This window comes from Petaurus breviceps, unplaced genomic scaffold (assembly GCF_028583685.1).
Source record: "Petaurus breviceps papuanus isolate PSGF00001 unplaced genomic scaffold, PetGlider_PUasm1.0 227, whole genome shotgun sequence".
NCBI classification, from domain to species: Eukaryota; Metazoa; Chordata; class Mammalia; order Diprotodontia; family Petauridae; genus Petaurus; species Petaurus breviceps.
In genome coordinates this window covers 7,475,405-7,488,664 of record NW_027185896.1, presented here as the reverse complement: position 1 = coordinate 7,488,664, position 13,260 = coordinate 7,475,405, and the positions used below count along the sequence as shown (strand labels likewise).

General features: G+C 40.5%; 1 protein-coding gene across 4 annotated transcripts in view; it reads left to right on the top strand.

Moving 5' to 3' along the window:
• DOCK3 (dedicator of cytokinesis 3) overlaps nt 1-13,260 on the top strand; it is a 520,915-nt gene that overhangs the window by 433,084 nt on the left and 74,571 nt on the right. For 3 of the 4 annotated variants that reach the window (XM_069095614.1, XM_069095613.1, XM_069095612.1), the window contains exons 26-32: nt 994-1,140; nt 3,969-4,067; nt 5,514-5,608; nt 8,435-8,510; nt 8,952-9,052; nt 9,319-9,377; nt 12,279-12,427. In XM_069095614.1, the coding sequence (XP_068951715.1) occupies nt 994-1,140; nt 3,969-4,067; nt 5,514-5,608; nt 8,435-8,510; nt 8,952-9,052; nt 9,319-9,377; nt 12,279-12,427 (726 nt within the window). The remainder of the gene's footprint in view (nt 1-993; nt 1,141-3,968; nt 4,068-5,513; nt 5,609-8,434; nt 8,511-8,951; nt 9,053-9,318; nt 9,378-12,278; nt 12,428-13,260) is intronic. The other variant, XM_069095615.1, reaches the window with a different exon arrangement.

Genomic DNA, 13,260 nt, shown 5'->3' with positions numbered 1-13,260 from the left:
AAGCACCTACTATACACTATGCTGGATGCTGGGCAATACAAAGTCAAAAGGGAAACTCTCCATACATTCAGGTAGCTTACATTCTACTGGGAAAAACAACATATACACATATAGAAAAAGTAGACGTAGATAGATTCGAGTAGGGGTCAGAATGTAAGCAGTCAGGGGAATTAGAATAGGTTTCATGTAGAAGGTGGTATTTGTTCTGACTTTTGAAGGAAGCTAGAGATTCTAAGATGTGGAGTTGAGAAGAAAGTGCATTCTAGGTATGTTCTAAGAGCTAGGACAAAGCACAGAGATAGGTAATGGAGTGCCATGTATGAAAAACAGTAAAAAAAAAAAAAATACCAGTTTGACTGGACTTGAGAGTATGTGGAAGGAAGTAATTTGAAATGAGCCTGAAGGGTAGATTAGGTTGTGAGGAACTTCAGTTACCAAACTGAGGTATGTAAGTGTAGCCGAGAGCTGAAAATGGTTAGGTATCCCAAGGAGAAAATTTAGAGGAAAAAAGGACCTGAAAGGGGCCCAAATGTTTCAATGCTTGTTAGTGATAAATTTGCTATACTTAAACAATCATCGTATTACTGGGTTGAGGATGATTTGATCATTTGAATTTTGCTTTATTTGGTGTTAAAAGTCTTTCATAGCTTTTCTTCCAGGGAAACCAATGTAAATATTAAAATCAGACTTTTGCTTTCCCACTATGGTCACTAAACCTCTGCCTGCAACTCAGTCTTGTTTGATGAGTGAAGACAAGGCTGCACTGAGACTGTCTTCAGTATGAATGCTCTGCTAAACATCTAGGGGGGCTCTCCCCTTATCTCCTAGTCTTTCCAGGTATACTGGCCATTAACTCTAACACAGCTGCAGTGCAGGTGGGGAACATCCCAGCATGAAGACAGTGCCTAACATGACTACCTTCGTAAGTGCTGCCAACTAGGCTTGCCCTGTCCGCTCAGTGCTAACAGTTTGCTCTCTTGCTGCTTGCTCCAGGAAGCAGATGTAGTGGAGGAGGTTGAAATGATGGTGGAGAGCCTCTTGGATGTGCTCTTACAGACTCTGCTCACTATCATGAGTAAATCACAGTCTCAGGAGGCGGTAAGAGGGCAGCGGTGCCCGCAGTGCACAGCCGAAATCACTGTTAGTAACTAACAATCAGGTTCTATTGCCTGCTTTTCTAACCTTTAATTCCTTCACCCAACCCCAATCACCACCCACCTTCATCCCATGCCCATCTCTCCTGCATGATTGATCAGAGCATGACTCCTTTCCTTTTTGAGTCACATAGCATTTCTTTATTCTGAAAACCAGTCACAATTCCAGATTCACGCCTCTCTAAAAGAGAAGCAAAAATGAACTGGTTGTAGGGAAAGCTCTCTTGATTTTCCTGATGCTTTCTGGCATTGGCCTCTAGGGTCAGATATTTTCCCAGGTGTGGAAACAGTTAGGAAAGATTCTCATGTACCATGCTGAGAAGGATGAGGAAGAAAATCCCTTCCTAGTCTGCTACTGGATGTCACCATAGAATATTAACTTAATGTAAGTCTGTGTCATGTGAAAATGATGCTTAATCATAATTTGCCTTTCTTAGGAAGCTTATGGCTTCTGTCTGCAGTGTCCATCACTAGACTTCCAGCATCAGAGATTTAGGCAAAAACAAAGTGATGAGATATAATATACTATTGCTAGAAAATAGTAGCCATGCAGATATGATTTAGCACAAAAACAGGGGAGACATATTTCAGAAGGAGGAGAGAAACAGTTACCTGGCTTCCCGAATGGAGGAGGGACCTGGCACTGCAGAATTCTAGAATGGACCCTTTAGTCCTGATGCTCTGAGCAGGAAAGACAAGCATTGCTGGCAACCTCTTTTTAGAAAAAAGTCTTCCATTTGGCAGATGGGGATTAAAATTAATCTCTTGAATTAAATCCTCTGTGGGAAAAAGCTAAACTCTAAGCATTTCAGGGAAAGAGAAGAGAGTTTGGGGAGTAGGACGAGGCAGAGAAAGAAGCAACATCAGCCTTATGCAATGAGACACTGTGCCTGTAACTGGTGTGGGCCTGCTGTAAAAGGGTCCTGCAGGGTCCTGAGTGACCCCTGCTTGGGAGCTCTCTGTTTTAGAGGAATCCTATAAACATATGCACAAAGATATTAATTATAAAAACTAGAGCTCTTAATATGTGTGATTCCTTATGTTTAACAGAATTTTATCCATCAGGGGGAAGCATTTATAGAGTGCCTGCTGTATGCCAGGCACTAAAAGGCTCAGCACTTTTTACAAATATCACATTTGAGATAGGTCTAGACCCATGCTTTCCATTGGTGGAGGAAACTCTTAGTGAGGAAACTATCTACCCTGATATAAATCTATACTGCAGGTTGCAGTCTTAGAGAGTTTCTTGGGACACTAAGAGATTAAGTGACTTTTTTGCTGTTCATTCGATTCAGTCGTGTCTGACTCTGTGACCCCATTTGGGGTTTTCTTGGCAATGATTGCAATGGCTTTTGCCATTTCCTTCTCCGGCTCATTTTAAAGATGAGGAAAATGAGGTAAACAGGGTGAAGTGACTTGCCCAGGGTCACACAGCTAGTAAATATCTGAGGCCAGATTTGAACTGAGGAAGATATATCTTCCTGACTCCAGACCAGGCACTCTGTATACTATGGCTCCACCTAGCTGCCTTATCCAGAGTGAACAAATAGTATGTGTCAGAGACAGGACTTGACCCTAGGCCCTTTTGTCTCTAAGGTCAACTCTTTATCCACTATTCCTTTCAACTTTAAACAATATACATACAACATATAATATATATTACATACATGTATATTATATGCATGTATATGTACAACATATATAATAACTTTAATTCTCCAGCAAAGATAATTGGATCGGAATACTGAATTGAGGTCAGATTCCTGGAGTCTTAAGAATACCAAAAAACCCTGGACAACGAAGCCATTTCCCATAAGTCCTCCGGGACAGTCTTTCTGGCTCCTTTACTCACTCACTGCCCCACCCCAGAGCTGCCATTATTTTGGAATTTGGATGCTGCTTGGAGCTTTATTTGACTTGAAGAAGTTTTAAGGACTCTAATTCGTACCCCTAAATTCTGCTGCCTTCACTCCACAGAGCTTCCATATTTATCCTCAGTTTGGGGACCCTTAGGGTTCCTGCTTTCTAAATGTTCTTTGCGGTGCCTTTTTCTAATTGCTGCCTAATCCTTTAATACTTGCACAAGAAGCCTCAGGAAGCCCATGGAGCCACAGAGGCCCTCTGAGATCTGAGTCCTCTGTGGGAGATTTTGCTTCACAGAGGAAGGAGGAGAATTCTTGCCATAAGGGAAGTTAGAGCCCGGACATGTAAACTATTAACTAAAACGCATAGTGTATCAGCTAACTGTAAAGAACATTATCAGCCTCTCACCTTGAGATGCTTCCTCATTATGGGTTGTTATTTTTACATGATTCCATGATGTAATGACATTGCCCAGTCTTGTTTACATTGTGGTAAATGCCCTGTTTTGAGCCAACCCAGTTTCTTTACCAGACAATGAAGCTCACTTAAAGCTTGATTTTGTAGTTCAGTCGTTTCAGTCATGTCTGACTTTTTTGTGTCCCAATTTGGAGTTTTCTTGGCAAAAATGCTGGAATGCTTTGCCATTTCCTGATCATTTTACAGATGAGGAAACTGAGGCTGACAGGGTTAAGTGACTTGCCCAGGGTCGCACAGTTAGGAAGTGTCTGAGGCCATATTTGAACTCAGGAAGATGAATCTTCCTGATTTCAGGCTCAGCATTCTATCTACTCTACCATCTAGCTCCCACTAAAGCTTGATAGTTTTCACCATCTTTCCATGGACATTGGGGCCATTTCACACCCATCCCTTTTCCCTTGACCCGGGTAGACTTTCGGGAAATAATCCTTGCAGTTGTCTGTGCTAAGTATGTATATTCTTCTTGGCTAACAGGGGGAGTATGTGTCCTGCCTCCTGTCTCTGCTCCGTCAGATGTCAGACACACATTTCCAACATTTACTGGACAACTTTCAGAGCAAGGATGAGCTAAAGGTAGGAGGGAGCAGGATACTACAGTAACAGTAAACTAGGTTGTCGTACATTGAAGGCTAAGGTCAAAGTAATGGACGATTGACTTTGGCTTCCTGGTTTTGAGGAGATCAGTATTTTAGAGAAATGAATGAAATAGGATTGTTGAGGGCACTCAGATATCTAGCCTTTCTCTGGAACTGGCATCACAACCTCCTTCAAACTGCAGGTTGTCAAGTTCTCCCCAGTGGTAACTGAATGATGTAATAGAATAATTTCCCTTCATTAACACACAATTCCAAGATGTCAGGAGCAGGAAAGTGGCAATTGCCACATTAACCCGTTACCCTTTATATGACTTAGATTGCAGACACTAGATCAGGAAGCATGAAGAAGCTGGCCCATAGAACTGAGAGTACTCCAGAAGAGTTCCCCAAATCCAACATGGTGGCATGTGTGCCTTTATCCAGCTGTATAGCCACCGAGATTCATTAGCCTTCTCAGACTGTTACTCATGCTTTGCCACCTGCCCTCGAAGGAGCTGTCTATCACTCAAGGAGCTGCTTTATACAGAGTCCCTGGCACATAGACTACAGCTGCTCTAGGACCATTCCCTGGGCTTGACTTGGAGTTTGAAGAATATGTGTCTGTGGCAATGCTCAATGCAAGGACGCCCATTTTGCTGTTAAGTTGTTTTTCAGTCGTGTCCCACTCTTCATCACCCCTTAAATGGGTTTTCTTGGCAAAGATAGTGGAGTGGTTTGCCATTTCCTTCTCCAGTTCATTTTACAAATGAAGAGACTGAGGCAGAGTTAAGTGACTTGCCCAGGGTCGCACAGTTAGTAAGTGTCTGAGGCCAGATTTGAACTCATGAAGAGGAGTTTTCCTGATTCCAAGCTCAGCATTCTATCCACTGTACCATCTACCTACCCCAAGGACACCCATATGAGCTGTATTTCCCTAAACTAACATGGAAAGAGCCAATCTCCTAAATGACACTTCCAATGTCAACAAAGGTAATAGAAATCTATTGATAAGTTCCTAACCTGAAATAGAGGTTTATAGCTTTATTTCTGCTGAAGCATTCTAAGGCTTAGGTAACATGAAAAAAAAATGAGAAACAGTGTAACGTGATATATAACCCAGAGCCAGCTCACTAGTAGATGGACAGAGGAGACGGGCTCATTCCACTTGTATTGCTGCCAGACCCTTTCTTTCTCCCATCAGTAGATCTTTGAGCATTCATGAGCTGACCAGCACAATGATCACATCTTCTTATGAGACTTTGGCCCCACTTAGATCCATTGGAAGCCCCTGAGCCACCTACCCTGAAGTTAGGAGACACCCCAAATCCCAGAAGGACAGAGTGACTCTGGTTAGGGCTCACCATTGACTCTACAAGTGTCCAAGAAAACAGGTGAGATGTGTTGATGCTAATGACCCTTGCATTGTACCCTTCTCCTATGCCAGGAGTTCCTGCTTAAAATCTTCTGTGTCTTTCGGAACCTGATGAAGATGAGTGTCTTTCCTCGGGACTGGATGGTGATGAGGCTTCTCACGAGCAAGTGAGTATCAATGGGCCACTCACCCTGAACATGCTAATTGGCGGAAGGAGAATTCAATGAGGAATGAGTGAGTTCCTGGCATCACAGGCAGCAGTTCCTGTCCAACTACCAAACCCTCCTAAGAGAAACACATGAGTGGAATAGGATTGGGTTGGGAAAGCCAAGGTGAGGGAGGAGGGCCGGGTGGGGGGGAAGAGAACAACTTTGCTCACTGAAGCTAAGCCCTGAAAAGTAGCAGTGCCAGATCTTATTCTTGAGAGAGAGTGAAAGACAATAATGCCCTGGCATCTTTTTCTTTACTAGGTTTAAATGTTTAGTTAGGTGGTATAAAGGTAGAACACCCAGTCTGGAGTCAGGAAGACTCATCTTCCCAAGTTCAAATCTGGCCTCATGTACTTACTAACTGTAAGATCCTGTATACCCTATTGGCCTCAATTCATCATCTATAAAATGACCTGGAGAAGGAAATAGCAAATCTCTCCAGTATCCTTTCCAAGAAAACCCAGAGTGAGGTCATGAAGTTGGACATGACTGAAAAATGACTGGAACCATAGCAAATATTCAGTTCAAACATTTATTGAACACCTACTGTGTGCAGCATTTACCTAGTAGAGTGTTTAATATTTAACACTTAGTTACCAATCATATTATACATGGTCCTTTAAAATTAGAAATTTCCCAGCCATCAAACTACCTGTTCCTCCCAACTTTTAATATTGCCATTTTCATAAATAGGTCAAGGAAACAGGCACCTGAACCTGGAGAGGAGGAATGTGCCTGTAGATTGGCCTTAAATGCTAATGTTGATTAACTTTAGAGAAATAGCTATAGAACTAAAACTTACTGTCATCAGTTGTGTAAAGAAAATATCACTGGACCAGGAGTTAAAAGACCTAGGTTCAAGTCAGTTGAGTACTACAAGCATTGATTGAATGTCAGCTGCGTCCTGGGCCCTGTGCTAAGCTCTGGGGCTACAAACACAAAATCCCTTGCCCTCAAGACACTTTCATTCTACATTCCTTGTCCTAGAAATTCTTTTTTTTTTTTTTTGGCTTTTTGGAGGGGGGAGGTAGGGCAGTTAGAGTTAACTGAGTTGCCTAAAGTCACATGGCTACTTTTTGTCTTGTGTCTAAGGCTGGATTTGAACTCACGTCCTCCTGACTCCAGGGCTGGCACTCTATTAACTGCACCACCTAGCCACCCCACATGTCCTAGAAATTCTGCATTTGGAGTCAAAGGACGTGGGCTCAAATGCCACTCTGCTACTTGCTACTTATGTGACCTTGGACAAGTATTTAACTCTCTCTGAGCCTCAGTTGCTTCTGCTACAAAATAAGAAAGTTGAATTAGATGATGTGTAAAGTTCCCTTTCACTTATAAATCCATGATCCTACTGTAAAGAATCTCACATGTATGGATAACTATATGCAAAATATAAACAAAATAAACACAAAGGAATTTTTTGAGTTCCAGGGTCATCCACTAATCAGCTATGGGCCAAGTTATAAATCTCTTTGACCCTCAGACTCCCCATTTGTCAAATGTTGGTGATAATTCTCGTCCCATCCTCCTTATAGAGTGACTGTGAAGTTCAAAAGAGAGACTAGAAAGTCCCTAGCAAACCGTCAGGCTGCTTGCTATAACATGTGTGTATTACATGTGGCAATGTTGATCTGGGTGTGTCTGCTAAAGCTGGTACCAGAAATAACTTTGCTTCATGTGGACCTATGGGATCAATGTGGGACTGTAGGCCTGATATGGAAACAAAAAATAAAAACCCATTTTTTAAAAAAGAAGAAGGAGAAACAGCTGGTTACTTGGAGCTTCTAAAAAAGGCCTATTTTGCTGGCACTGTGTGACTTGGACACTTCTGGGGTAAAAGAAAGTGAACAGACAATCCCCACTTGCTGCCGTAGTGTTATCATAAATTGTGTCATAAAACAGATTGTCAGGAAATGGAGACAAGGTTTGAGTTGGGGTAGCGCTCCTGACTAAGGGCTGGGCACCATGGGATCGTATAATTAGTTCATCTTTATGTAGCACTTTAAAGCTTGCAAGTTTCCATATATCCCATTTGATCAGACTGGCAGATACAACAAACATTTTGCTCCAAAAGCAAAGTTATGACAACTTTAAGCCTCTTCCGCCATTTAAAATTGTAAAATTGTGCTCGAAGTTCTTTAAAATGAGAATCAATATGCTACATACTCAAGTGGTCCCAAAGTTAGGAACGTAGAATCACAGAATATTAGTTCTAAAATGCACCTTAGCACATCTAAACCTGTTCAACCTGCTCAGACTCAGATCCCAAGAGGAAAGTGACTTTCCCAAGGTCACACAGCTGGCCCATGGAAGAGCTAGGAAGAGTGTTGACAGTTCCTGACTTCAGTCTAGCACCCTTCCCGCTGTTTCCCACTGACACCCTACAATGAAACTGATTTTCATATGCATCTTGTGAATCCATCTTTTTACTTTACAATCCTACCTTAAGCATATAAAAATTATATTTAAGAAGAGTTCCCTGACTTTGCATTCTATTTGCAAACTATTATAAATTCTACCTTTAAAATGATGCTGATTACATTCCTTTCTGATCATTTAAATAGATAGGAGCATTCTTCAAATGTGTTAGAATATTTTTTTTCCTCCTTAGCTTTGTAGAATGCTAAATTCTGGATCTCAAGAAAAAGGACATGAGTCACACAATGATATGGACTCGGGCCCCATTCCTCAATATTCCTCAAATATTCAAAATAGGATCAAACCCTACCTACCTCTCTGTTGTTATTTGGATTTAACACAGTCCTTAACATTTTTTTCCTACAGCATCATCGTCACTACTGTCCAGTACCTGTCTTCTGCGTTGCACAAGAATTTCACAGACACAGACTTCGATTTTAAGGTATATTCTCCAGTAGATCCTCACCTGTCTCCTTTAAAGCTACCAGAAAGCCTAAAATAAGGCTGGTTTCTCAGGTCCCTCTCTTCTCCCCTGCATATTACTGGTACCTTGTGACAGAGCAGAGATGGGACCGTGTGTTTGTTTAATTCTCCCCGAGTAAGGAGTACAGCCAAGGATGCCCTCTGTTGATGTGCTTTATGGCACTCAGCATATGTATAACTTCAGAAACTGATTCAGCATTCTTGACTGCTTCCTACACCAAGTCCCCCTGATTGGCACTGACATTTAAAAACAAAAATCTTCACCTGAAAAAAAATGCAATATAAAAATCTTTGCTAGATAACTGTTTTAAGTGCTTTCCTCTTACAAGGCCAGGAAAAAAATGTAGTCTGTGTTCATATTGTCACATGTTTCATCTGTCACATGTTTCATACTCTCTAGGTGTGGAATTCCTATTTTAGCCTGGCAGTCCTGTTCATAAATCAACCAAGCCTCCAGCTAGAAATTGTCACTCCGGCCAAGAGGAAGAAGATTCTAGACAAGTAAGACAGTTGTCTCCTAATCCTTCATTCACCACCACAGCTCCAGATGTGGTTATATTTCCATGAAAGACCTCCTTCATGTGGTCAGGGAACTCACTCTCATCCTGGAATCATCCCCAAGGAGCAAGTGTAAGAATTGCACACCATAGACATAGCGTTCTGCAAAGCTTGGAAACAGGGCTTAAAGACTGATTTCATTGTGCTGAGTGCATTTCCAGGCTGTACTTTATTCCTGTAATATTTGGAATGTGTGTTATCTTTCCCAGATATGGAGACATGCGAGTGATGATGGCTTATGAACTGTTCAGCATGTGGCAGAATTTAGGTAGGTCTCTACTATTAACCTGTTCTTCATTTCTGGGTTTTATACAGCCAAATTATATAGGCAACAGAAATCATCACTCTCCCCATGTATATTAATGAAATCAAATAACATTCATGCCATGTATTTTATCTGTTTTTAGCTATTCTATACAAAGGCCATAGCAAGTATGAAATTGACAGGAAAAAAAAACTAGACCTCCTTGAATGTCACTAATTAATCAGGGAAGAGTGGAGAAAGAGGGTTTTTCTAAAAAATATAGTCTAGACTTAGTCTCAAGAATATACAGCCCTAATTTTTGAGAACTAAAGTCAAGAAAGACAAGAAGAAAAAAGAACATTTTTTGTATGATCTAATGATACTAGTTTTGTATTTACTTTTAGTCTTAGAGTACATTTCTAAGAACTCATCTGTCAAGGGAATATATTTTGCAGCTTAAATTAAAATTTAAGAGGCAATTTTTGACAGGATACAGTAATAAAATACTACTTTAGCATCTGGGACAAGAGATTCATAATTGTTTTTAATATCTTGGACCCCTTTGACAGTCTGGTAAAGCCAATGGATCCCTTTTTAAAATAATGTTTTATTAAATGCACAAAATAAAATATAAGATTACAAAGGAAATCAGTTACGTTCAAATACACATATCAAAATATATTTTTAAAAGTCACAGACACCAAGTTAAGAACCCCTGATGTAGGAAACTCTGAGGACACATCTGGTTCTCTAATGGACACATTCATATTACTATGAATATCTGGGAGTGACATTCCTTCTAAGTTGCCAAAAATCCTAAGCCAACAATTAGAAAATAAATGAGTGAGACAACTCTGCCAGGTTGGTTTCCAAGTGAAACTATTCAGTTGGTTGTTATGTTATTAAGAATTATACACAATGTTTATTTTTTAATTCCTTTGAAATTTGTCTAGATTGCATAAATATGCCATATTAATTAATATAATGAGAAATTAGATTCCATCTAAAAGAAATATAAGTAACTATTTTTATGTGAATATATACCAAATGACTCTGTCGCCCTATTTCATCCAGCCATCAATTCTTGTCACTGCCATCAAACTGCAGAATTAATGGATAGAAAAGAGAGTTTGATGGGCTACCTAAGCTTTCAGATCTGTCTGTAGGATTGATTTAACCTTTGCTTTTCATAAATTTGAGGTTTTCCTCCTCCAGAGAACTACAGACTTTCAGTGGTTCTAATTTCTACTACAACTTTCCCAAGGTATGCTCAGAATAGGAATCTTTAGATTGCCTTGATGAATGACGCTGTCATCATTTTTTTCACCATAAGACTGGAAGTGACCAGTTTGAGTAACAAAGGAGCTGTCGTCCTGGTGACACATCCCATCTGCTTCACCAAGCAAAGTTTGCTTTCAGTGGTGTACATGGCCCCTGCACCTTAGATTGAACCTTCTGTTGTCACTTAACTGCTGTAGTCACAACTCCAGTACAGGGAAAAATTGAAAAGAACAAGATGTGACAGAGACAATTCTGAGAAAAAAAAAAGGCTGATATCTTACCTGTGTTGAGGTGAATCTTACCAAACAGAACATCCATGATCAGTATTCTAATTTTTCCCATCCAACTGAATTCTTTATGACATAAATGATTTAATATTAAACTTCACATTGGTCCTGAAATCCTCAAGAACTCAAAATATCACTGCCATCATCAGGTCCCCACACCCATCACAGGTGCAGAATCTGTAGCACCATATTAACACATGTCCAATGGATAAACTTTCAAAATACACTGTTTACCAGACTTTTCAGTGCAGTTAATAACCTCAAAAGTTTCATCTTGATGCTACCTTCTGCCTTTGGGGGCTATGTGGTGGCTAAGTTAATGATGTCTTCTGATTGCTAGGAGATAAACTTGCATGGTGATAAGATATCTTTGCCATATTGCAAAGGCCATGAAAAGTCATCACCATAAGCAGGCACACAAAACCAGTTTTCTCCTCATTAGTTATTTAATAACCAATAATGGTGTTCTTTGGGTATAGTTACCTTCCAGATGTCGTTTTCACAGTCCAAAAAGAAAGCAAAGACTTTCTATTGCTGATCAACCCAGCCATGGTCTGGGTAAATGTGCTTACATGCCTGTTTTCTGTTCCACTCATAGAGTCACAGAAAGCTAACAAGCTACAGAGCTCTTTTATATTTCCAATTTTATAGAAGAGCTTGAGGTAGATCTGGATATATATCTTTCTTTCTCTCCTAATAAAGGACCCAATCTTTTTTGCTAAAAAATGTGAAAGAAGTCACATGAAGTGTGTTTCCAGTTTGGGATGTCCCAATTTCCATGCCAGCCTAGGGACAGCTCGTGCCATGGCCCAGTTGTCTGGGAGGGTTATGCTCAAGCCAGAGTGAGGGAAGCTGGGAACATGCTCATGTGTTCCATAGCACTGATAGTGAAAAGTTTAAGCCTGCTCAGTTCAGTGACATGCATTCTGAGGCAAAAGCAGAGTAAGGCTCCTCTTTAATGAAGCTGAAACCAGCAAGCACCACTTGCTAAGCAAATACTGTCTTTGAAATGGGTTCAGGGTCTTCACCCTAATTGTGAGAATAAAGACAAAAGTCCCCGTTTTGCTTTTTGATCTGAGAATAAAGTAGATTTAGTTTGGAGTTTTCAGGGAATTCATAGACACTGCTTTTAGGTTTCCAGAAGGGGGGATACCGAGTGCCTGACAGAACCACAAAAAACTCACCCATGAAATTAGGCAGCAAAACAATTGGTTCTTTGAACGTTCTTCAGTGGTGAATCTCCTTTGCTCTAAGAGTCTTTATTGCCCAACAGGTTTATTGACAACCTAGTATTTTTATGTCCTACGTAGGGGAAAGTATGAGACATTAATCACATCTGAATTGTTTTGCCATCTAGGGGAACATAAAATTCACTTTATCCCGGGAATGATTGGACCTTTTCTGGGTGTGACGCTAGTCCCACAGCCAGAGGTTCGTAACATCATGATCCCCATCTTTCATGATATGATGGACTGGGAGCAGAGGAAAAATGGCAACTTCAAGCAGGTAAGACAACATCCCAGAGTCCTTCAGGATACTCTTCTCTTAGAATCTGACCTCCTGAGGAATGGTCACCAAGTCCATTGCACCTGGATGAGAGATTATGTGTGATGCAGAATGGAGTATCTGTCTGAAATAGTTTTAAAAGCTTTGTGAAGGTTCAATTCAACAAATAATTCTTGAGCACTTACCATGTACAGAGTTCTCCCTGCTGTGGGTTGGAACAGATAAAATTATAAAGACAGAATCACTGCCTCCATGAGGCTTATAGAATAGAGGTATCATACCTGCAGCCCATGGGCATGTGGCCTTTAAAATGTAATCTGAGGGGGCAGGTAGGCGGCGCTGGAGTCAGGAGGACCGGAGTTCAAATCCAGCCGCAGACATTTAACAACTTACTAGCCCTGTGACCTTGGGCAAGTCACTTAACCCCAATTGCCCTGCCTTCCCCCCTCCAAAAAGCAAAAAAAAATAAATGAATGAGTGAGAAAACTCTGCCAGGTTGGTTTCCAAGTGAAGCTACTCGGTTGGTTGTTAAGTTATTAAGAATTATACACAATGTTTATTTTTTTAATTCCTTTGAAATTTGTCTAGATTGCATAAATATGCCATATTAATTAATATGAGAAATTAGATTCCATCTGAAAGAAATGTAAGTAACTATTTTTTTATTTGTATATATACCAAATGACTCTGTCACCTTATTTCATCAGGCCATCAATTCTTGTCACTGCCATCAAACTGCAGAATTAAAGGATGCAAGAAGAGAGTTTTGTGGGCTACCTAAGCTTTCAGATCTGTCTGTACAATTGGTTTAACCTTTGCTTCGAGAAGTATTT